The 23,528-nt window shown below is 34.2% G+C and overlaps 2 protein-coding genes across 5 annotated transcripts in view; one reads left to right on the top strand and one right to left on the bottom strand.

Annotated features, from left to right (window-relative positions):
* ADK (adenosine kinase) overlaps positions 1–23,528 on the bottom strand; it is a 537,819-nt gene that overhangs the window by 341,548 nt on the left and 172,743 nt on the right. For all 4 annotated transcript variants that reach the window (XM_043598129.1, XM_043598131.1, XM_043598130.1 and 1 more), the window contains one exon: positions 12,822–12,900. In XM_043598129.1, coding sequence (XP_043454064.1) covers positions 12,822–12,900 — 79 coding nt within the window. The remainder of the gene's footprint in view (positions 1–12,821; positions 12,901–23,528) is intronic.
* On the top strand, positions 3,131–3,827 carry LOC122493476 (40S ribosomal protein S27-like). Its single transcript, XM_043598134.1, has one exon. The coding sequence runs from the start codon at positions 3,526–3,528 to the stop codon at positions 3,775–3,777; it is 252 nt and encodes an 83-aa protein (XP_043454069.1). The 5' UTR covers positions 3,131–3,525; the 3' UTR covers positions 3,778–3,827.

The raw sequence follows: 23,528 nt of genomic DNA, 5'->3' as shown, positions 1-23,528 counted from the left end.
TTTCTTTTTTAATTTTTTCAATGCTCATTTATTTTTGAGAGAGAGAGAGAGAATGCGAGCTGGAGGGGCAGAGAGAAAGAGAGGAAGACACAGCATCCAAAGCAGGGTCTAGGCTCCTAGCTCTCAGCACAGAGCCTGAAGTGGGGCCAAACCCATGGACCTAGAGATCACGACCTGAGCTGAAGTCAGACACTTAACCAACTGAGCCACCCAGGTGCCCCTTTTCTACCTGACTTTTAAGATACTTACAGATTCTCACAATGGTAGCATTTTCCTTATTGCAATAGTCCCCATTCCGCTATTGCAAAGGTCCCTTTCCCCATTCTTACAATAACCTTTGTGAATAAACTCTTCCTTAACAGGATTCTGGATCTGGTTTTTATTTAGCAAAAGGCTCTAATTCTGATTTAGCAATAGCAGGGCAGGGGCAGAGAAAGAGGGAGACACAGAATCTGAAGCAGGCTCCAGGCTCTGAGCTGTCAGCACAGAGACTGATGCGAAGCTTGTACTCATGAACCATGAGATCATAATCTGAGCCGACGTCAGGCGCTTAACCAACTGAGCACCCAGGTGCCACTTCTAATTCTGATTTAGATAATAAAGTGTAAAAGTAAGGATAATTTAGGATCTACTTGACTAGAGGTGTAAGTGTTCATGATCAGAAGGTCAAATAAATAATACAAAAGGGAACAGAGATTCATTCATTTGCCCATTATATGGTAAGTATTGATTGGGTTATATTAATCCATTAATGAATAAACGGGGGGAAAACCATGACCAATGATTTGCATGGTGTTAAAGGGAAAGATGAAATTAATGACAGGATATCACAAGCAAATGTACAGACTTAGCTGGGTTAAGCTATATAAAGAGATATATATGTTCCTATAAGAACTTCTAACATAGGGAAATGAAAAGTCAGAAAAAGCATTTATTTCTGGAAATGACAGGTAAATTTAGAAGGGATGAGAGAAAAAATGGCATGGTAAAAAGCATTTTAGGCAGAGGAAAGTACACATGGGAAGGTGAAGACTAACAAATATCTAACTCTAAGACTAAACAGAACAAACAGGTTCACAGGACTTGATAAAAAGTGGTGTTTGCAGTGATTCTTGATTCATTGGCATCCAGAAGCATCAAGGCACTCTTTATATACTTGTAGTGGCCTAGGCCACGGGACAAAAAGAGGCTGATTGTAATAAAAAACTGGTTTTGACAACATGCTCTGAGCTTTCTGTGATGTTTACTTAGCTTAAATATGGACATGGAAACCTAAGAAAATGTGAGGAAAATTACTGAATAAAGACTGTGGAATTAGGAATGTGGTATGGAAGATAAACATTTATGAAACTGACTTAGGTGCAATAATTAGAGACTATTATCTCATTCTTTAAAAAATTCTTTTACAAAGGGATTTATTATTAATTTCCTTAAATAAAAACTTAGAGTGTTTATATTTAACATAAAATGCATTTAAACTACGTCTTTATTTAAGTACCACGCTCAAATACCAAGAGACTAACATTTCTTTTCTGTTGCATTCAATTAACTATCAGTTAACAATCCTTATATCAATTTAAATCAACCAACAAATCTTCCAAGCTGTAAACAAAGAATTTCCAAGTCAGTAACCAAAACAATCTAGCTAACCAAGTAAACATTCAGGAGCTTAGAACAAGTTCAAATTTTATTCAACTTCTTAATCCTTGTAAGAACCAATCCACTAACCAGTTTTAGGTCCCATTGCATTATTTTCTATTTTTGAAAGAAGTTGTTGTGAGATAAATAGGTGTGAAGGAAGGAATATCTGGTATATTTTATTGCTTTAAATACAGTCTTAACAAATTGCTGGAATTACAGCTTAAGTTTAATTCAATTAATGGAAAATGTCCACCATATACATTTTTCAGAATGTAATAATAACTACAATTTATTGAGCCCTCATTATGTGTAAGTACTGAGTTATATTGTTCATATTTTATAATTTAATTCTAACAACACACTATATTGAGTTAAGCACCACCAAAGAAAAAAATTGTGAAAGATTTTGAAATGGATCAAAAAGATTGCAGGTATTAATGGAAGCCTATGCATTTTTTTTTTTTTTTTAGAGCATAGCCTTCTAGATTATCTGATTCTATGGGGTTGATACATTTTATCACCTTTGAGCTATTTTATAAGTACATAAATTATATATTACTTAGTAATAATTCTTGTCTCTAAATCAGTAAATAAAATGTGATCCTACAGAGAGAAGTGAAACCTGCCACCCGAACAAAATGTCAGTTTTGTAATACTTGTAGTTTGATTTCACAGACCACACATGTCTCTGGACTTTGAATTTTCTTTTAAGTCAACTATACTTACCTGTTCACTCATTAATTATGAGTTAAAATTGTTGACATGTGTTCATTTTCTATGAGAGTCATAATTTTATTCTTTTAAAATTTTTAGGCTGTAAATTACTAGGATTATTCCCATTTTTCAAAACAAACAAACAAACAAAAAAACTGAAACTTGAAGAAGTTAGCTGACTTGTCCAAGTTTTTGCTTGCCCAGCTTTGCTTAACTCCACAGCACATCCTCAACACCCCTAATAACTATGCCTTGCTAAAATTTAGACTATTTTGCTTTTTACTTCATTATCTCAAGTATCTCACCATCAAAAGTACCAAAGATCAAAGAAATACTCTAGAAAAGCTGTTCTTTCATTTTTTTTTAATGTTCATTTATTTTTTGAGAGAGAGAGACAGAGTGTGAGCAGGTGAGGGGCAAAGAGAGAGGAAGACACAGAATCCAAAGCAGGCTCCAGGCTCTGAGTTGTCAGCACAGAGCCTGATGCCGGGCTCCAATCCACAGGCTGTGAGATTGTGACCTGAGCCGAAGTCAGATGCTTAACTGACTGAACTACCCAGGCGCCCCTAGAAAAGCTGTTCTTTAAAAAAGATGGCAGTTGACATTTCCACTAGATAATTTAATTGGCAAAGACCATCCTGATTGTCCAACCAACTAAACAAATGAGACTTTTTTCTCCCCAGAGAGCTCTGACTTTATTTTTCAGTTCAAATAAATGAATACATTATCCATAAGACATTTATTTTAATAGTTTCTGAATTCTAATTCCAAAAAAGAATGAAAAGGAATGAAACCAAGGCAAGAGTTTTATCCCCTGGATGAAATTAGATACTGTCATTTGTAGTATTTATTACTGAAGTTCTCTCTGTTTTGCTCTTAGGCAGCAGCAGAAACAATCTCAAATTGTACCCATGTTTAATGTCATACTATAGAATAATGCACCACATTAAAGGTTATAAGGTATATAGTGGTAACAGAATCTCTTAATAGAAGGTATAATTAAGGGACAAAAAAATCTGAAACAAAAAAAGGAAGAAAGGAAGAATAAAGAAGAAAGGGAAGGATAGAGTGGGTACAGAAGAGAGGAAGGAAGGAGAAGATGTACACGTTTTGCTTCACATTAAAAAAACCTGACATCTTTTCTTGTGGTAACCACCTCCCCAAGAGAACATGCCCCTCAAAAAGGATCTCCTGTACCCATTCCTGGAAGAAAAGAGGAAGCATAAGAAGCAGCGACTGCTGCAGATCCCCACCTCCTACTTCATGGACGTGAGGTGCCCAGGACTCTACAAAATCACCACCATCTTTAGCTATGCACAAACGGTAGTTTTGTGTGTTGGCTGCTCCACTGTCCTCTGCCAGCCTACAGGAAGAAAAGCAAGGCTTACAGAAGGATGCTCCTTCAGACGGAAGCAGCACTAAAACCACCCTGAATCAAGATGAGTGGGAAACTATCCCAATAAACAAATTTTCGCTAAATAAATTTTTAAAAAATTAAAAATAAATAAATAACCTCACGTAACTTAAAAAATGTCACAAACCCATTAAAAATATCATTTCAGAAAACAAAACACTGCTTTCTTCACTTTATTTTAGCTACTAAAGTCTCTCACAATCTAATTCAACAACAAAAGGTGTTAATTCACATTTAAAGTTTTTTCAACTGGAAGGAGAAATCACGCTTTGCATAGTCAACTTTACTTTGTAAGAACCAAATTACTTAAAATTATTCACTTATCTTAAAATTGGCACCAACAAAAGCCTCCTTTTTAATGACATAAGGCTTGACAAGCCTCTGTGTTGCATCACCATCTGCCACATCCTGCTCTGATATTTATAAATACAGTTGTGCTATTGATGGTTCTACAACTGTTCCAGGTGTAAGACATTAGAATAGAGAATTCTCTTTGATCACTCCAAAGTCATTTCTTCTTTTTAAATACAAGCAGTCTGGACTGTTCTCAGGTTCCCAGAGGTATGTCTAGTAAAAAGCCTTTTAATCTCTAACTGGTTTGTTCAGGTGAAATAGGTCACAAGAAAAAGAGATAATCAGAAATATATATTAAAACAAAAAAACACACACAGATTTACTGCTTTTTTTCAGAAGAAGAGAAGTATGAAGCTCTTGATTTTCATCACTTTTAATTTCTAAATACTATGGGACTTAGTTGGAGATGCGACACGGTTCTTGAAATACCAGCTCTACAATTTTTGGCCCAACATGTTTGTTTATTCAAATATAATTTTTGAAACTTAAAAAAAATGTTTTTAGGAACTCAATGTACGTAGTCTGGGCTTTAAAACATAATTCTGAAAGCTGGTTCATTACATGACATTGCATCAAAGAAAAAAAAACAAAGCACTCCTCCTCTCTCCTCCAGGTAAAATCCTGTATAAAAATATAAACATCCTGGTACTTAGTTCTCTCAAAATTTAATTAAAAACAAAACAAAAACTTGGTTAAACAAAACTTGGTTAAATTTTCATTAGTAGCTAAATAAAAATACGGAAGCTTATCTAACTGGGAACGAGAGGAGAAACTGGAAAACCAGAAAGTTGATGATCAGAGAACCAGGTTAGGACTTAAAAGACAGAGGTAAGGATATAAGAATTCAAGAAGAGACCAAGTTAAATGTTTAATGCTTATGTGAAGAAAAAATTCAGATCTATTACTGATAGTTTTATACATGTGATCAAGGAACAACATCTGTAATGAGAGGTGTCATTGCTACTAACGAAAGACAAATAGAAAGAGGGGTAAGGAACATATACAATTTTAGTAGTTTCCATGAAATGATTTAGACTACAGCAAATAAAGAAGTATTATCTCATGTGGGACCCAAGGAATTTTACAAAAATCCCCTACCCCTGGACAAACAGAGCAAGACTAACTCCCTTTTGTGCTACACCCACCATCTCATATATAACCCCCACATGACCTACTTATTGCTTAAGACACTCCCCCACCCTAGTCAAGCCGCTGAGCACACCCTTACTGGAAACTGGCTCATTTAGGAATGCAGAACCCCTAACCGCCAAAGAATGTAAACCCCGCCTTTTGCTCGCCAAACTTGCACACCAATTCCGACCAGAGTGATAGGCTAGTTCAAACAGTTACTATAGGGTAAATTGTAATTCAATTGGCCACCTGCGTGTGGACTGACATGAATGTACAACTTTCTGTGTGTGTTACAATCTCATTGGCCACCGGCCCCCATAAAACTGCTACACCTCATAACCTAGGGGACCAAGTCCCTGCTCCGCTGTGTCGAGCTTGGGCCCAAGCTCGAGCTTGCAAATAAACCCTCGTGCGTTTGCATCGGTATCGGCTCCTTGGTGGTCTCTCGGATTCGAAATCAGGGGCATTACACTCATCCCAAAGATCTCTGCTTCAAATGAGAGAAAAATATGCTTTATTTACAAAGATGGCAGGTACTAAAATAATAGAATAATTCTTAATTATTGAATAGAGTCATAAAAATTCATATAGCCTCAACATTTTGGGGGATAACAGAGAGAAGCAATAATTTACTCTGTTAAAAAGAAAAACCACAAGCCCAAAATGAAGTCACTTATGTTAAGAGCCCCACGTGAGCAAATCAAGACTTAATACCTAACCTAACTGCAGTTTCCGTACCTCCAAAAATGTAACATTTAACCAGTCAATATGAAATTTCCTGGTCAGCACTGGGAAATGTACTGATAGACCCTTTTCATTCCCCTTAGGAGGGCAACATTCTTTCCTAATAGTTTCCTTTTTTTCTATTCCTTTTCTGCCTTTAAAAACTGATCCTGGGGAACCTGGGTGGCTCAGTTGGTTAAGCCTCCAACTTCAGCTCAGGCCATGATCTCACAACTCAGGAATTCAAGCCTTGCATCTGGCTCTTTGCTGTCAACACAGAGCCTGCTTCAGATCTTCTGTCCCCCCCTCTCTCTGCCCAACCCCCACTTGCATTGTTTCTCAAAAATAAACATTAAAAAAATTAAAAAATGAAATGAAATGAAATAAAATAAAAATAAAATAAAAACTGTTCCTTTCCTGCAGCTCAACAGAGCTCTCCTCTACTTGTGAGATGGGATGCTGCCTAACTCACAAATCATTTAAAGAAGCCAATTAGAGCTTCAAATTTACTTGGTTGAGTTTTGTTGTTCAACAATTCTAATGATGATCTGCTTATAGTTCAGTTAACAAAGGATAAGAAGACACTTAAAATATTTGATTAGATGCCCAGAACAATAATAAACTTTTAACGACTACAGAACATTAGAAAAATCAGTAAATTAACTTGCAAGAAACATAAAAACAAGTGAACCTACATAACTTAAAACAACATAGAAATACTTTGGAATACCTCATATACCTGGTCATCAGGCTTCTAAAAAATTTAATTATTCAGAAAAAAGCATAAATGTCCAAGGATCAAAAAGGTATCTAAACATCAAGAAAAATTGCTGTCTCTAAGAAGCATGAAAGAACAAGTTGGTTTACTCAGAACTACATTTAAAATGATGGATACTTGATTTTCCCTGACAACCTCCAATTCTTTCAAAATTAAAGCTGACTGGAAGAAGTGGAGAGGGTTTATGAAAACACTCAAAACCTCACACATATAGACGAGTCAAAAGTGAAGTCTTCTAAGGAAGAGAGAAAAATCTCCAGTAAGGAGAGAAATCAGAAGTTCCAGTTAAAACACCTGGTTTTAAATTCTGCTTTACCTAGTTACTTATCGTGGCATATTTTTGTCTATCTTATTTAATCAGAATCCTTCCTTATCACTAAAACGAAGAGATCATCTGGTCTATCTCCTAAGCTGTTGTGAGGATCTAGGTTTTGAGAGAGTACACAGTAGCATAAAATAAGGATTGCAAAGAGGTAAGTAAGTTAAGTAGTCCAGGTTTAAGAAAACCAATAGCCCAGTGTGGGAATATGAAACAATAAGCCACTGGTCTTAAGGTAGAGTAAGCAAGTTTTTAGAATGCTAATCCAAGAATGAACATACCAGACAAAAAAAAATTTTTAATATGATAAATAACTGTGGAACAAACAGCTCAAAACCTGTTCTACAGAAACATCAAGAAGAAGAAGAAGAAGAAGAAGAAGAAGAAGAAGAAGAAGAAGACGACGACAACCACCACCATCAAGCAGACCAGCATACATATTATGGAAATCCAAGGAGAAAGAGAGAGGCAAATACAAAATATTTAAAAATAAGATGGCCTAAAACTTCCCAATTTTGAGGAAATACATGAATTTACACATCCAGAAGCCCAGTGAACTCCAAGGAATATGAATTCAAAGAGATCCATACTAAGACTTGACCAAACTATCAAAGACAAAGAAAGAATCTTAAAAACAGAGAGAGAAGTGGATAAATAAGATTAAAAGCTGACTATCAGTAACCACGGAGGCCAGAAAGCAGTGAGATGATATTTAAAATGCTAAAAGAAATGTAAACCAACAATTCTATATCCAGCAAAACTATTCTTTAAGAATAAAGGAGAATTGAGACATTCCCAGATAAACAAAGCTAAAGGAGTTTGTTAATAGTAGACTTGTCTTGCAAGACATGCTTAAAAGGAGTTCTTGAGACTGAAATGAAAGGACACTAGATAGTAAACTGAAGACATAACAAAAGATAAAGAACATTGGTAAAGGTAACTGTATAGGTAAATATAAAAGCCAGTATTACCACACTTTTGGTTTGCAACTCCTGTTTTATTCCTGTAGGAATTAAAAGGCAAATGAATAAAATAATTATAAATCTATATTAATGGGCAATGTATAAAGATGTAATTACTGACAATAACAATATAAAGGGGGAGGACGGAAAGGGACTTTTCAAAGGAAGGGACTGTTTGTATGCCACTGAAACTAAGTTGGTAGTAATTAAACTAGGTTGTTATAAGTTTAGTATGTTAATTGTAATCCCCAAAGTAGTCACTAAGAAAATAACTAAAACACATACACAAAAGAAAATAAGAAAATCAAAATGGTACACTACCAAAAATAAAAAACATACAAATGAGTACTTGACATGGACTGAATTGTGTCCTCCCCAAATTCATACGTTGAAGCCCTAAGCCCCAGAATTTAAGAATGCACTGTATTTAGAGAAAGGGCCTTTAAAGTGATAAAAAAAAGTTAACATGTGGCCCTTATGATGGATCCTAATCCAATTTGACCATTGTCCTTATAAAGTTAGATACAAACAAATAGACACCAGGGGTATGCACAGAATTACAATTATGTGAAGAGGTAGCAACAGGAGAGAGGAGTCAGAAGAAATTAAAGCTGCTGACATCTCAGTCTTGGACTTCTCACCTCCAGAACTATTAGAAAATAAATATCTCTTGGATAACCACTCAGTCTGTGGTACTGTTATGGCAGCCTGAGTAAACCAATACAGTACCTATTTGAAAGAACATATTATCCTGCATTATTTACTTTTCTGTAACATGAGTGCTATTTAAATGAAACAACAGGAACAATTAACAGTGGCAATCAGTAAAAATTAAAAGTAGGACTAATCAAAAAATATGTGTGAGAAAATATAATAATCATTATTATGTTTCTTTTGATAAAATAAATTCAGCAACTTATTTTATCTTTTTTTTAACTCTATTGGAATTTAAATTTTATAGGCCACATTTTATATTCTTAATATATATAAATGTAACTAAGATTAAAAAAAATTTTTTTAACGTTTATTTACTTTTGAGACAGAGAGAGACAGAGCATGAACAGAGGAGGGTCAGAGAGAGAGAGGGAGACATGGAATCTGAAACAGGCTCCCGGCTCTGAGCTGTCAGCACAGAGCCCAACACGGGGCTCAAACTCACGGACTGCGAGATCATGACCTGAGCCGAAGTCGGACGCTTAACCGACTGAGGCCACCCAGGTGCCCCCTAAGATTTTTTAAAAGAAGAGAAAAAAAAGTGGGATTAAACAAATATTACCAGTATTTAGAAAAAATAACAATGACATGTTTCTTTTTGTCCCATGAAATAAAATAGTTTCATGCTTTGTGTCTCCTTTCCAATAATAACACTTCCCTGTACCGAGTAGAACCCTTCTTTTTAGTGTGGTAAAATTGAGTATCCTTAAATGTAAATTTCATTTTGACCACTCTGCTTGTATCAAGTCCATATTCTTGGTGTCAGTCCTGTGATGATATCAAGCTAAATACCCTCTCAATAAGCACAGAATACTTAGGATTGTAATTACTAGTAATGGCAGGTACTTAGATATGTAAGAAATTGTTTCAAACTCCACAAAACATCCATCTATTTTGAATCTAAATGCTTGTTTTGGTATTCCAACTGTTAATCAATCATGTCTTTTGCACTGATAGATTAATTATCTTTGCTTTCCATGTGTAAAATAAATATCATTTCAGAAGCACACTAGTAATTTCAATTTATGCTATCAAAGTTGCATTCCAAATGAGTTACAGTTTTAGTAAAGACATTGAGAGGATCTTATTTAACTTGGCTGTCCTTTTGTGGTGACTTTTTTTCTCCACCTTGAGTTAGGAAGCAGTCATGTTACACAAAAAATGAGACATTTGTTTGTTGTATAAGTTTTTTCTAGTCTCCTTATGGCTTCTTCAAATATCATCAAACATTTTTGGAGAAATGGCATAAAAATTTCTGTTTTAGTATAATCTTTTTCTCCGTTCTCATCCTCAATGTATTGCCAAATTAGACAAGGACATTCTTCCTGTCTCACACTTTAAAAATATTTTACTGCAGGATATCTTTTCTAAGTCCAACAACAATTATAGCCATTCTTTAGGCACATATCCAAGGAGGCTATCTCCTTCCATTTCTTTAAAGTCAAAAATCAGATTAAGTGTACCTGTACATATTGAGAACATTGAAAAGTGCCCTAAAATGTTCACTATGAAAGCTTCAATATCAGAAGTAAGCAAATCACATCACATTTTAGCAGTGCTATATACAAAGGGCACAAAACACTTTGCAGATAAGATCTTTTATTTTATTTTTTAAAAAAATTACACTGAATGAAATTGTCCAAAATTTAAATTTGCACTGTCTGTCAAATACACAGATGAGTAAAGTCTAGAATTATATTTGGACATCTCAACAATCTTGTTTTATGTTGCCTGTGGTTTCACTAAAATCTTTAAGAATATGATTTAACGGACTTAACAAATCAAAGTATCTAAGAACTAAACGGAACATTTTCTTGTTGATATGATTTGCCATATCGATGGATATGTCAAAGTGTGGTTGTTGATTAGATCCATCAAAATGAGCTCTACATTGATTGTGAAATGTTAAACTTTATTCCCTGTATGACTTTTAGTTCTTCTTTCATAGAAGTTTTGATCTTTGCAAATTAATGCTCCCTTTCATTATATTTCCCTTTGACATATTTTTCCACAGCTACCATGTAAAGTATTATTAAGCCACAGAACAAGGAGAAATTCACCTAACCTTGGTATTGTGTGGGGAAGTTACCTTGAAGCACTATGTACCTCCACGTACATAAATACGCCAGCTATTCCAGAGGGCAAAGAACAAAAAGGGCCTACCAACTAAATCATGATGTTTTTTTTTTTTTTAATTTTTTTTTTCAACGTTTATTTATTTTTGGGACAGAGAGAGACAGAGCATGAACGGGCGAGGGGCAGAGAGAGAGGGAGACACAGAATCAGAAACAGGCTCCAGGCTCTGAGCCATCAGCCCAGAGCCCGATGCGGGGCTCGAACTCACGGGCCATGAGATCGTGACCTGGCTGAAGTCGGACGCTTAACCGACTGCGCCACCCAGGCGCCCCTAAATCATGATGTTTACATTACACATTTATTCATTTAAAACAAACAGCAGGAAGCAAGGGGAAAAGCTGGGGTTAAGTTAACACTCACGGTATAACACCTTAGGATGCATTCAAGTTATAAAGGACCTCACTAGCTGAATGTTCACCTATTTCCCAAACTACTTGATTATTTACTATCTATACTTAAAAAAAATCCCATGACTTTTGTCTCAATCTTATAAGCTACCAGTTTATTATCTATGAATCCTATCCACCCTGTTTTTCTTATTTCAATGGAAGAACTGAATATTTCAAAATATGTATTATATAAAACACATAGATACAGAAAATATATATTTCACATGGTATATACCATCAAAAAATATGTAGAATTAAGTGTCTGTGAATAGATGATCCCTGAATTCTTACCATATCATATATTTTATCCTATTTTAGATCTCCAGTTCACAGAATCTGGCAGACATTGTGAGCATAGGTCTATGGGGCTTATAGTTGCTGCCCAGTACGTGCTTCTTTAATAACGTAGAGTGATAGAAAAAATGGAAATCAATAATCAAGTTGTTTTGTGGGTGAAGGAGAACTCGAATGGAAAGAAAAATCCCGAACGAACCAATCAAACACATTAATACAAAACAAAACCCAGTACTTTCCCTGGTGGGTATCCCTGTCAACTCCTTTCTAGTGTATTTGCCTATACTTTTTAGACCACTCTAAACTAAACCTCAATGTCCTCATTCAACAAGACCATATCAGAATTAGATATAACTAAGACCATATCAGGATCAGCCACTCTAAGGTTCTAACTATATTTTCAGATTTTTCTTAAAATTTAGACAAGAGAACTTAAGTTACCTAGCACAATGACTAGCACATATACCAGGAGCTCAATAAATATGTGCTTTATGTACAAATGAATCAGTTCCTCCTATTACTGACTTTCAAGGAAAATCTGAGAAATTGTCCTTCTAAAGGCAAGTACTTCTAAAGTACTGTTTTTGAAAACTGTGGTTATCCTAGACACAAATTATAATTTGGTAATTATGTATTTGGATTATCAGTCAGATGGAAAGGAAAAGTACTCTCAAAATATTAGGGGAACTGAAAAGCAAACAAAATCTTCAACTGAGGGCTAGATTGAAATTAGTATTTTTAAGTAGAGGAGAGCCACAATTCCTGTCCATAAATGGGTAAATTTAAGTTTTGTTAAGATAAAGAAAATTCAGAAAAGCCATAAAGTTTAATTATATTTAAAAAACTAAGAACTTTGGCACAGTAAAATACACCACAAGCAGATTTTAACTATGAATAATAATTACTTTCAACAGATAATTTCCATAAAATATAAAGTATTTCCATAAGTCATTAACACATTAAAAATTATAAAATAAACAGTGAATGAATTCAATAAGTAATTAAGAAGAAATATAAGTGAACAATAAACATATTAAAGCATGTTTAAGCTTACCAATAATCAAAGGAATACCAATTAAAGTCAGATAATTTTTGCTGATTAGATGGACAATGATTGCTAAAATCCCAATTCAAAACCAACAAAACTATTCTGTAGCAATAAAATATAAATTGGAACAATTATGTACAATGACCATAAATCTAGAATCATTTCGAATCTATTTCTTTGTAACTTTTAAAATAATTAACCAACCTGTGCCACTTTAATAGAATTCTGGGTAGAACCACCAGCATGATATTCGACTTTGAATTTTTTTACAAGTTCATCAAACCTACAAGAAAATCACAGTAGAAAAAAGTAAGTTAGCATCTGTCAGTTGTCACAATGCAAATTTTTCTGATTAGAAGCACACTGAATCACCATTAGTAAAATTTTTCAATTATATAATTATGTTGAATAAATGAATTAAAATATATATGAAAAACAAGCATGCTGAATTTGTACTTATGAAAATTTTTCTATAAATGTACAATTATAAGAATTTAAAATATATAAACTGTCCATAATTAACCACTATACTAAAAAAGGTAAAAATACAAATTCATAAATTATTACTTATAAGCAATGCATATTTTCCCATATTAAATGTTGATCTCTAGAATCCTTACAAATGTAAATTCTAGTAAGTTTAAAAAGTTTTAGATATCATAAAGACAATTAGTTTAAAATGTAAAGAACTGGGAAACCACACATTGGGGTATGATTCTAGGCAAGTTGCTTGGTGACATAATTTCTGTATCTGCCATATAAAGACACAGACAGTAGTGATCTAAAGCTTTATCTAAATATCTAAATATCTAAAGCCATTATTTTGGCATCTGATAAAAGCTATAGAACTTCTCTCCAGGAAAATACATACATCCACTACACATGAAACTTTCATGTACCCAGGCAAAAAACTACGGACACTGATTTGAATAAATCTCAAATTAGATGGCCTTTATTAACCTGGATTTCAAATCAATATTCCTTACTGCATGTCTTTAGCATGTTAGAGATATCCAAGGGGCGTAAGTATGTACTTTAATTTCAAAGGACTAAGAAGCTTTGGAGGGAGACAAGGATGAATACACATGAGAAAATACAGAAAATTAGAAACCATCAAATTACCAAAAAACAGAATATATGCAATGTAGACAGCAAGTGCTAGAGGAGGTTGGTCAAAAAAGGGAGATTGGGATATGAATAGAATATTCAAGGAAGGTTTCAGTATTGACAAGTATTTTCAAAACTTTAAAAACAAAGTACAGAAGTAGATCCTTTCACTAAAATGAAACATTTCACAGAACCTCAAAATACCAAAAAGACATATACAGATATGGTTATATTAGGAATAGGAAAAATGGAGTTATACCCACTCCCATACATCCAACTACCTTGGGATTCCATCTGTAAAACACCGAGATGACAATAAACACAACTAGCAAACCTGCCCAGAATTTTGACAGCAGAATTCGTATGCCACTAATAATACCAATGTAATAATAACAGTAGAAAAGGCAAAATATATAGGCACAGATGCAGAGGTAGGTAGCTGCAGTAGCTCAAGGGAAGTTCCCTTCTACTTAGGTACTTTTTTTTTTTTAATGTTTATTTATTTTTTAGAGAGAGAGAAAGAGACAGAGCACGAGCAGAGGACAGCAGAGAGAGAGGGAGACACAGAATCTGAAGCAGGCTGCAGGCTCCACACTGTCTGCACAGAGGTTGATACAGGGCCCGAATCCACAAACCATGAGATCATGACCTGAGCTGAAGTCGATGTTGAACCAACTGACCACCCAGGTGCCCCTCTTCTACTTACTTTCTGAACTAGACAGATACCAGCTAAGCGTGATGTTAGAGATTAGAGAAGAAAGGGAGAGTGAATGGATAAAGTAAATATACAGTGATCAATTGCTAGGCTCATTTGAGGTTCCTCCACTGTCAAAAGCCAATTCCTCCAAAGGTTTTGGATCGTATTTGTAGTGGGTTGAATTGTGGCCTCCATAAAGATATGTTCCCCCATAACCAGTGAATGTAGCCTTATTTAGAAAAGAAGGCTTTGGAGATACAAGTAAGTTAAGGAGCTTGAGATAAGATCTTCCCTCCTACATTACCCAGGAGAGGCCTAAGTTCAGTAAGAAGTCTTCTCATAATGGACAGAAGAAAAGACACAAAGGAGAAGACCATGTGAAGATGGAGGCAAAGACTAGAGTGATAAGGAGCCAAGGAACGCCAACACCCACCAAAAGCTGGAAGAGGCAAGGAAGGCTACAGAAATTCAAATTTAAACTAATAAAGTTAAATAAAATTTAAAATTCAGTTCTTCAGGGGCACCTGGGTGGCTCAGTTGGTTGAGTACCTGACTCTTGATTTTTGGCTCAGGTCATGATCCCAGGGTTGTGGACAGAGCCCAGCATTGGGCTCGCACTGAGTGTGGAACCTGCTTAAGATATTCTCTCTCTCTCTCTCTCTCCCTCTGCCCTACTTGCATGCTCTCTAAAATAAAAAACTAACTTGGGGCACCTGGGTGGTTCAGTCAGTTAGGAGTCTGACTTCAGCTCAGGTCACGATCTATCTCACGGTTTGTGGGTTCGAGCCCTGTGTCGGGCTCTGGGCTGACAGCTCAGAGCCTGGAACCTGCTTTAGATTCTATGTCTCCCCCTCTCTCTGCCCCACCCCTGCTTGCACTCTGTCTCTCTTTGTCTCTCAAAAATGAATAAACATTAAAAATAATAAAAGAAAAAAATAAATTAAATTAAAAAACTAACTCATTAAAATTCAGTTCTTCAGGCACACTAGCCATACTTCAAGTGCTCAGCAGCCACGTGTGAATAGTGGCTATCAAAGTCATACACAAATAAAGAATATCCCTTTATTACAAAAAAGTACTGTTGGAGGTGCTGGAAGAGTTCAATAACAAAATAAACAGAGTAAACATGATCAATTCTAGAGCTGAAATGGACCTAAAAGAACACCTTCATTTAAGAAATGGGAAATGGGGCACCTGGGTGGCTCAGTTGGCTAAGCGTCAGACTCTTGATTTCATTTCAGGTCATGATCTTGCAGTTCATGAGTTCAAGCCCCATATCGGACTCTGTGCTCACAATGTCAAACCTGCTTGGGATCATCTCTTTCTCTCTCTGTCTCCCTCTCCCTCGCTCTCTCTCTCTCCCTCTCTCAAAAGATAAAAAATAAACTTAAAAAAAAATGGGAAAAGTTAGACATAAAGTTTGAGTAGATTGCCAGAGGTCACATATGGCACACTGGTGAGTTAAAATCAGAACTGCAGTATCAAAATTACTTGTTAATTAATTACAAATACACACAAATCAGGGTATATTTTTTATCATTTCAGTCAGTAAAGAGAGTTTTCTATAAAAACCAAAATTTTGTTTATTAATATTACTTTTGGAATTAATTCAAGTATAAAAATTATAGGACCTCATATTTCAAGATGGATGATGATGCATATGTTTGCATACTTTCCCAAGTCTTACCAGATGTCAAAAAACATGTTTTATATATATTTATACATATATATTTACATATTTACCTATATATGAAAAAACGTATAACAATACCACAAAGCAAGCAAAGAGGCCAAACACAGACCACAAATTGAAGAAATAATAAATACTAACTTTACAGAAAGAAAACATAATAGAATTGACAAAGCAGTGATAGGAGACATAAAAAAGTAATTCCTTTAAACACTCCATTTGGAACACTGTCCAGCCTCTCCTACCTTACCCACAAGAGTACAATTTGTTTAAATGTTCCAACTTGTTGTTGAAAGTCCTCCATATCCCAAATAATTGTGTAGCTTCCTAGCCTACCTGAAAATTTTTTTTTCTTTAAAAAACTTTTTTTGGGGTGCCTGGGTGGCTCAGTCAGTTGAGTGTCCGACTTTGGCTCAGGTCATGATCTCGCGGTCTGTGGGTTCGAGCCCCGCGTCAGGCTCTGTGCTGACAGCTCAGAGCCTGAAGCCTGTTTCGGATTCTGTGTCTCCCTCTTTCTCTGACCCTCCCCTGTTCATGCTCTCTCTCTGTCTCAAAAAAAATAAATGTTAAAAAAAAATTTTTTTAACTTTTTTTTGGTAGCAGCTTTATTAATTCACTCATTTGAAGTCTACAATCCAATCATTTTAAATATATCCATAATTGTGCAACCATCACCACTATCAAGAATATATCCATTAACTCACAAAGAAACACCCAAACCTTTAGTTACCAAAACCGAATATCCCCATCATCCTTCCCCACCCTAAATAACTGCTATTCCAATTTCTATGTCTGTATTTTTGTCTATTCTAGCCATTTCATATAAATGGAATCATATAATATGTGAATGATTTTGCTGACTGGATTCTTTCACTTAGAATAATGTTATCAGTGTTCATACATGCTGCAGCATCTATTAGTACTTTACTCCTTTTTTTTAGCTGAATAACATTGTGTTATATGGATATACCACATTTTGTTTATCCATTCATCCATCCCAGATACTTAGATTGCTTTCATCTTTTGATTTGTTATGGATAATACCATAATAAACATTCACATACAAGGTTTTGTGTTGACATAATATTTTCATTTCTCTTGGGCATATGCCTAGGAGTGGAACTACTGGGTCAGTTTAACTTTTAACTATTAACATTAACTTTTGAACTTTTTGAAGAACTGCTGCACTATTTTCCATTCCTTTTTAATTATTTTCTCAGAGAAAATGCAGAAAAACCTGCCTGCCTAATTATATGAAAAAGGAGCAACTAAAAAATAACATAGTTTCTATAAATTAGTTTTACCACTTCTGAATTTTTAAAAATATCAATAGTTGAGTGAAGGACCTGAGCGATAAAAATGGCTTTGGATAAAAAATAAGATGAAGGTAAGAAAGCTGAAAATACCCAGGAAAATGCCCAAAATCTGTAGGAAATATAAGAGATGAAGAGTATGAAAGAAAAATTAAGAAGCACAGAGAATGGATCAGGTAGCCCAAGATCCATTTAAGAAGAATGATGGGGAAACTAGAGATAATGAAGGGTAAGAAAGAAATTCTAGAAAAAAATGTTTTCGAAAGAGAAAAAATATATAATCTTCAGATTTGTTCAAATGTGAAGCAATTCCATTAGGGAGGGGACTAGGATCCATATTTGGACAATAACTTATTCAATTTCAGAATTCTTCATATCAAGAGAAAACCTTAAGAACTTCTAGAGTGAAAAATAACAGATTATCTGAAAAGGAGTAAGAATCAGAGTACATCAGATTTCTTAAAGAACAGAGGATGCTAAAACAAACAAACAAACAAACAACCCACATTATATTCTATGCTAGAAGAAAAAAAAGATTTTCAAAATAGAATTCAATATCCACTCAGATTATCAACTCATGATAAGGGAAAATATAAGCTTCACATGTAAGTACTGGCAATTATGAAAAGAAAAGTTACTAAGGAGGAGGTGTAACAATCAAAACAAAACATAAGAAAGAAGATAGCATGGGTTTACAACAACAACAACAACAAAAAAAGGGAAAAAAGTGATAACTGTGTATAACTTTGAAAAAGTAAAGGAGTCCAAAAAGAAATTAAAGGAGGAACCATTACATGTAAAATTATTACATGTAATAAATCTTATTACATGTAAAATTCTTCCTTAAGTAGCAAATATTTTAATAACAAAGTAATGTATTTCTCTTCTATGAATCCATACATACACTACAGTACGTGGTTCTACAAAGAATAATAGTTACCTAATTATTTGGTAATGAAGGCCTTTTGTCTGGTTTTCAATTTTAGAAACTATGCTGAGATAAAACATGTAACATCTAATTACAATTGCAAACATTTTTAATACTTAATAACATTTACAAAATACAAAAACATTGTATATACATGGATATTTTGAATGGAAGAAGGGAAAGATGAAAGAAAAAGTTTTCTCATTTTCTCTCCTTCAGTTAGAGTTCATAAGTATCTCAAATGTTAATAATCAAATTTTCAAAAAGGATTTTAAGTACACTGTTTAAAGTCATAAAATCAATCAGTAGGAAGATTAAAATGTATGAAATAGCATAAAGAAAGCAATGAGGAAAGAAAAAGAGAAAAATAGTATAAGTGCACTATATTGTTCATCTTCCAGAGGAAGAGTCCATAGACATGTAAATTTGTTAATTAAGGAATATAACTACATTATATAAATTTTATAATGATAAACTGAAAACATTAACTGTTAGTATTTGTAGCTCTGGAGTGCAGAAGAAGGGAAGTTACATTGTTGGGCTTTTTGTGTGATGGCCAGAGGCATCATCACCATAAATAAATAGAAGATAGAAAGGCAGGCAGACATAATGATATATGTACGCTTGACCATCTCTGGGCTCTTAATTGATTCACTGATGTACATTTCTACCCCTCCACAATCTGCATTTTGTCTTAATTACTATTGCCTTGTAAGTCTTAATGAAAAGCAAGTACCTTCATCTTGTTCTTCGTCATTGAATATTATTCTTGGTCCTTTGTACTTCTATATAAATGTACAACTAGATGTCAATTTCCAAATAACAATTTGTAGTGATTTTGACTAGGACTGTATTAAAGATATATATGGAAGTTATAACCTTTCTAATATTAAACTGACTAATACCTGATCACAGTGTGCATCACAATATATTTATTTAGGTCTTTAGTACTTCTCAATTAGTTTCGTAATTTTTGCCATAAATCTTGTGCATCTTCTATTCAAGTCACTATTATTTCCTGCTTTAATACTACTAGAAGTAATATTTGTTTAAACCTAGTTTTTATTTGTTGCTGGTGTTCAGAAATATAATTCTTTATATAACAATTTTTACCTACCCAAGTTGCTAACATCTCTAATTCCAATAATTATCTGTTTTTGCCGGACATAACTTTTGTGAACAGTGACAATTTTTTCTCTATTTTTCTTGCCTTAGTGCAAAGACTGAGGACCTCCAGCATAACATGCACAGATAACAGTGGATAGTAATGGGCAAACTTAGGCTTATTCCAAACTTTGACCTAATAAACCCTAATGAATCCTGGTGAATGGCTAAGTCTTAGAGGGAAGTATTTAATCTTTCACTTCATTTTCACTGTATGTATGCACTGCTTCTACTAAAGAGTTAAATATTTTAAAATGTTAGACCTCTATCTACTGATATTTTCCATATATTTCAAATGTATAATACAACCCAATAGAATTAAAATATACCTGTGTATATTACAAACAAAATTACCCAATATATACATATATGTGTGTGTATATATACATATATAAATAATATATAAAATATCTGATTATAATAATAATAATATGTAATATATATAAAGGATCTAGAAAAGTACAACCAAGGAGTTAACAGTGGTTAGCTCCAAAGTAGGAGGAATTATGGTTCTTGTATACATTTATTTCGACTGTGTAATAAACATAATAAACTGCTTTGTAATGAAGACACTTTTTACTTCATTTTATAGTGGAAGAACATAACAATTTTCTACATAAGTATCTAAAAAGAACTACATACAGGACAAAGCAGAATAAAACATAGAGCAGAGAAGTGAGTGATTCTGAATGAAAGAGGCAGGAAAAATTTAACACTTGAACTGAATTTGACAGATAAGGGAGAAAAAATATTCAGGACTGAGGGTAAAACAAAAATATGACATATTCAGGAAACAATTTAAACACAGACTAAAATATAGGTCAAAATCAAAGTAGTAAAAACTGACAAACATAACTCTCTCTGCCACGCTAATAAATGTAGACATTATTCAGTACGCAAGGGGAAATTACTAAACTCTGTTTGCCAACAGTGTGAAAAACAGACTTGTTTTGTTGTTGTTTAATGAAGTCAGCGCTGTTTGGAGGACAGTGTAGAATAAAGACAGGCAGATTGCCACTTTTCAAATAGTTCATACCAAAGATCAGATGTTGAGCTAAGATGCTAGAGAGAAATTATTAAACTAAGGAAGCATTTCTGAAGTTGAAGACATAACACGTGATAAATAGCTGGAAGCAGAAGATGTGGTAGAGGGATGACAATTCTGAGATTTCTAGTTTGGATGACCAAGTGGATGATGTTGAGAAGGTAAATACAAGAGAGAAAAGAAATTGGATGGAACAAAGGGAATTCCTATATAGTAACAAACAAACCAAGAAACATTTCTATTTAGGGAAGTGATTCTAAGGAGGCAAGATTTGTTTCTTTTTATCTCTTGCAGGGATTAGGAACATAAATTACAACCAGATTTTCTCTCTATACTTTTCTAGCTGACACAAAATTTTGTTTGTCAATAAATGGTCTACTTTGTGTCAAAACTATCAATGTAGTCAATGGAAAATACCTCGAAAAGATGAAGGACTATGTATCTTTAATGAATAAAACCATAAATTCAGGCTGAAACATTAATGAACTTCAAACTATGATTATAATTTGATAGGTAAATAATCTAATCAATTATGTGAAAATATTAAGTATTTCCTATGTTGTTTAGAGATGAAATTGTTTAAAAGCTTTATATTTTATGGGAAACTTCAACATATTTCTATTTGATTTTTTTCTACAGGGAGTAAAGTGGCCATTTAGTACATAATAGATTCATTCTTACTTTCTCCTTTTGGTTAAGCTTCTTTGTCTAAATGGAGTGGGCATATCTAACACTTCAATCAAATGACTGACAGAAGTGAAAGAACAATAGCTGATCCATTTTCCTACTAGCAGTCTATTTGTGAAACCCAAATTAATAAAATATATACAGCTTTCATGTTTAAAAACTTCCAGAGAGAATGTTACTTAAATAAAATGCTACAGAAAAACTGGATTCGGTGCTTATCCAACTTCTAGATGAGAGTTTCCAAACAATGGTAGTAAAAAATGAATAAAAACAAATTTGATAATGTAAAAATATTTAAAATTTTGGGCGCCTGGGTGGCGCAGTCGGTTAAGCGTCCGACTTCAGCCAGGTCACGATCTCGCGGTCCGGGAGTTCGAGCCCCGCGTCGGGCTCTGGGCTGATGGCTCAGAGCCTGGAGCCTGTTTCCGATTCTGTGTCTCCCTCTCTCTCTGCCCCTCCCCCGTTCATGCTCTGTCTCTCTCTGTCCCAAAAATAAATAAAAACGTTGAAAAAAAAAATTAAAAAAAAAAAAATATTTAAAATTTTTCTCTATAAAAGCAAAATTAAACAAATCCAAGCAAATTAAATATAAAGAAATTTTACAATATGAAAAATGGTTATTGCATTTACTTTATATAATTAAAAAATATCTTAAGATATTATTATGTATTTTGGTATTTTAATAAATTAATTCAATTTTTAAAATGTTAATTTAATATTCTCACAAGGAAGAGAAATGAAAATATTAAGGCTCAGATAAATGGACAAATTAACAAAAAACAAAAGAATGGATGTTCAGAACAATCAGAGATGCATTTCACATATTCATTATTTTTTAATGAAATTATTAACAAAAATGACCAGAAGAAAATACATTAACATGCCAAAGGTATTTTTTATATAAACTTTCTCCTTTTTTATATTTCCTACCATTTACTCATGTGCTTATATTCATTTTATAATGAAAGTGGTTTTATTAAAGAAAACTTTTAAATATAAATTGTCACTGGAATGTAATTCAGAATTTCTTGTGGACTAGCCACAAGAAAAAAAAAGCAATATGCCATATACTCCTAAAGAAGTTTTTGTACTTGTTCTGATAATGAATAGAACTGAAATTCTAAGTAATGCTTTCCACTCTCATATCACATATTATTACTTTATAAATAACTGATAATTCCTGACAATTAATACGATAGCTATCTATATGTTTTGCTATTTGAGAAGAAAAGTAACATACAAGGAAGTGGAGAAACTTTCAAACACTAATGTTTGGTAGGCAAAGCTGTGACCACTAGTCTTCTGATGCTGGGTTTAATATTAAATCTTCTGAGATACAGGACCACCTCAGCATGGTACTATACACAAGAAAAGATATCAAATGATACAATCATATATGGGGGGGCACTTGGATGGCTGAGTTGGTTGAGCATCCAACTTTTGATGTTGGCTCAGGCCATGATCCCAGGGTTGTGGGATAGAGCCCTGCTCCACACTCAGTGAGGAGCCTGCTTAACATTCTCTGTCTCTCTGTCTCTCTCTCTCTCCCTTCCTCCCTGTGCCCCTCTCCCCCGATCATGATCACTCTCTCTGCCCAAAAGAAAAAAAAAATAAAAGAAATGATCACATATGGAATTTAAAGGCTACTAAAAGATAGCACTGACTTCCTGTAAAAATAAAAATAATATTGAAGATCATATGCATGCTACTAGCAGCAGAAAACAGCTTGTAAATGTAGAAAGCTGGGCAGTGACTCAATGACTAACTTAAACAAAGTAACATAATCTACCATTAGAATAAATCCCTTTAGCACTGGTATCAAGGTACAACTATTAATAGAAATAAATGTGGGAAGGTATATTACAAAGAGATTCACCTTTTCAGAAACAGTAATTGTACTAAGTACAACATGAGCAGATAAGTTATGGGAAGGTCAGTAACTGAAAATTTTAGTGGAACAGAATTACCTGATGCTATAACTGAAAAGAGAGCAGCTAGTTTTGCTGATTATTAAAGTGTACTCATTGTTTCCTAAGACTTCCAACTAGTTTGCACTTTTTTAAAAAGTTGTTTAATGTTTATTCATTTTTGAGACAGAGAAAGACAGAGGGGGGAGGGGCAGAGACAGAGAGAGAGACATAGAATCTGAAGCAGGCTCCAGGTTCTGAGCTGGACAACACAGAGCCTGATGCAGGGCTCGAATTCATGAACCGTGATATCATGACCTAAGCCGAAGTCTGACACTTAACTGACTGAACCACCCAGGGGCCCCAACTAGTT

This window comes from Prionailurus bengalensis, chromosome D2, assembly GCF_016509475.1.
Source record: "Prionailurus bengalensis isolate Pbe53 chromosome D2, Fcat_Pben_1.1_paternal_pri, whole genome shotgun sequence".
Classification (NCBI taxonomy): domain Eukaryota; kingdom Metazoa; phylum Chordata; class Mammalia; order Carnivora; family Felidae; genus Prionailurus; species Prionailurus bengalensis.
Note: the sequence above shows the minus strand (reverse complement) of the source record. Positions and strands in the feature narration are given on the sequence as shown.

Coding starts and splice junctions, on each gene's coding strand:
- LOC122493476 (XM_043598134.1), top strand. CDS start 3,526: ATGCCCCTCAAAAAGGATCTCCTGTACCCATTCCTGGAAGAAAAGAGG.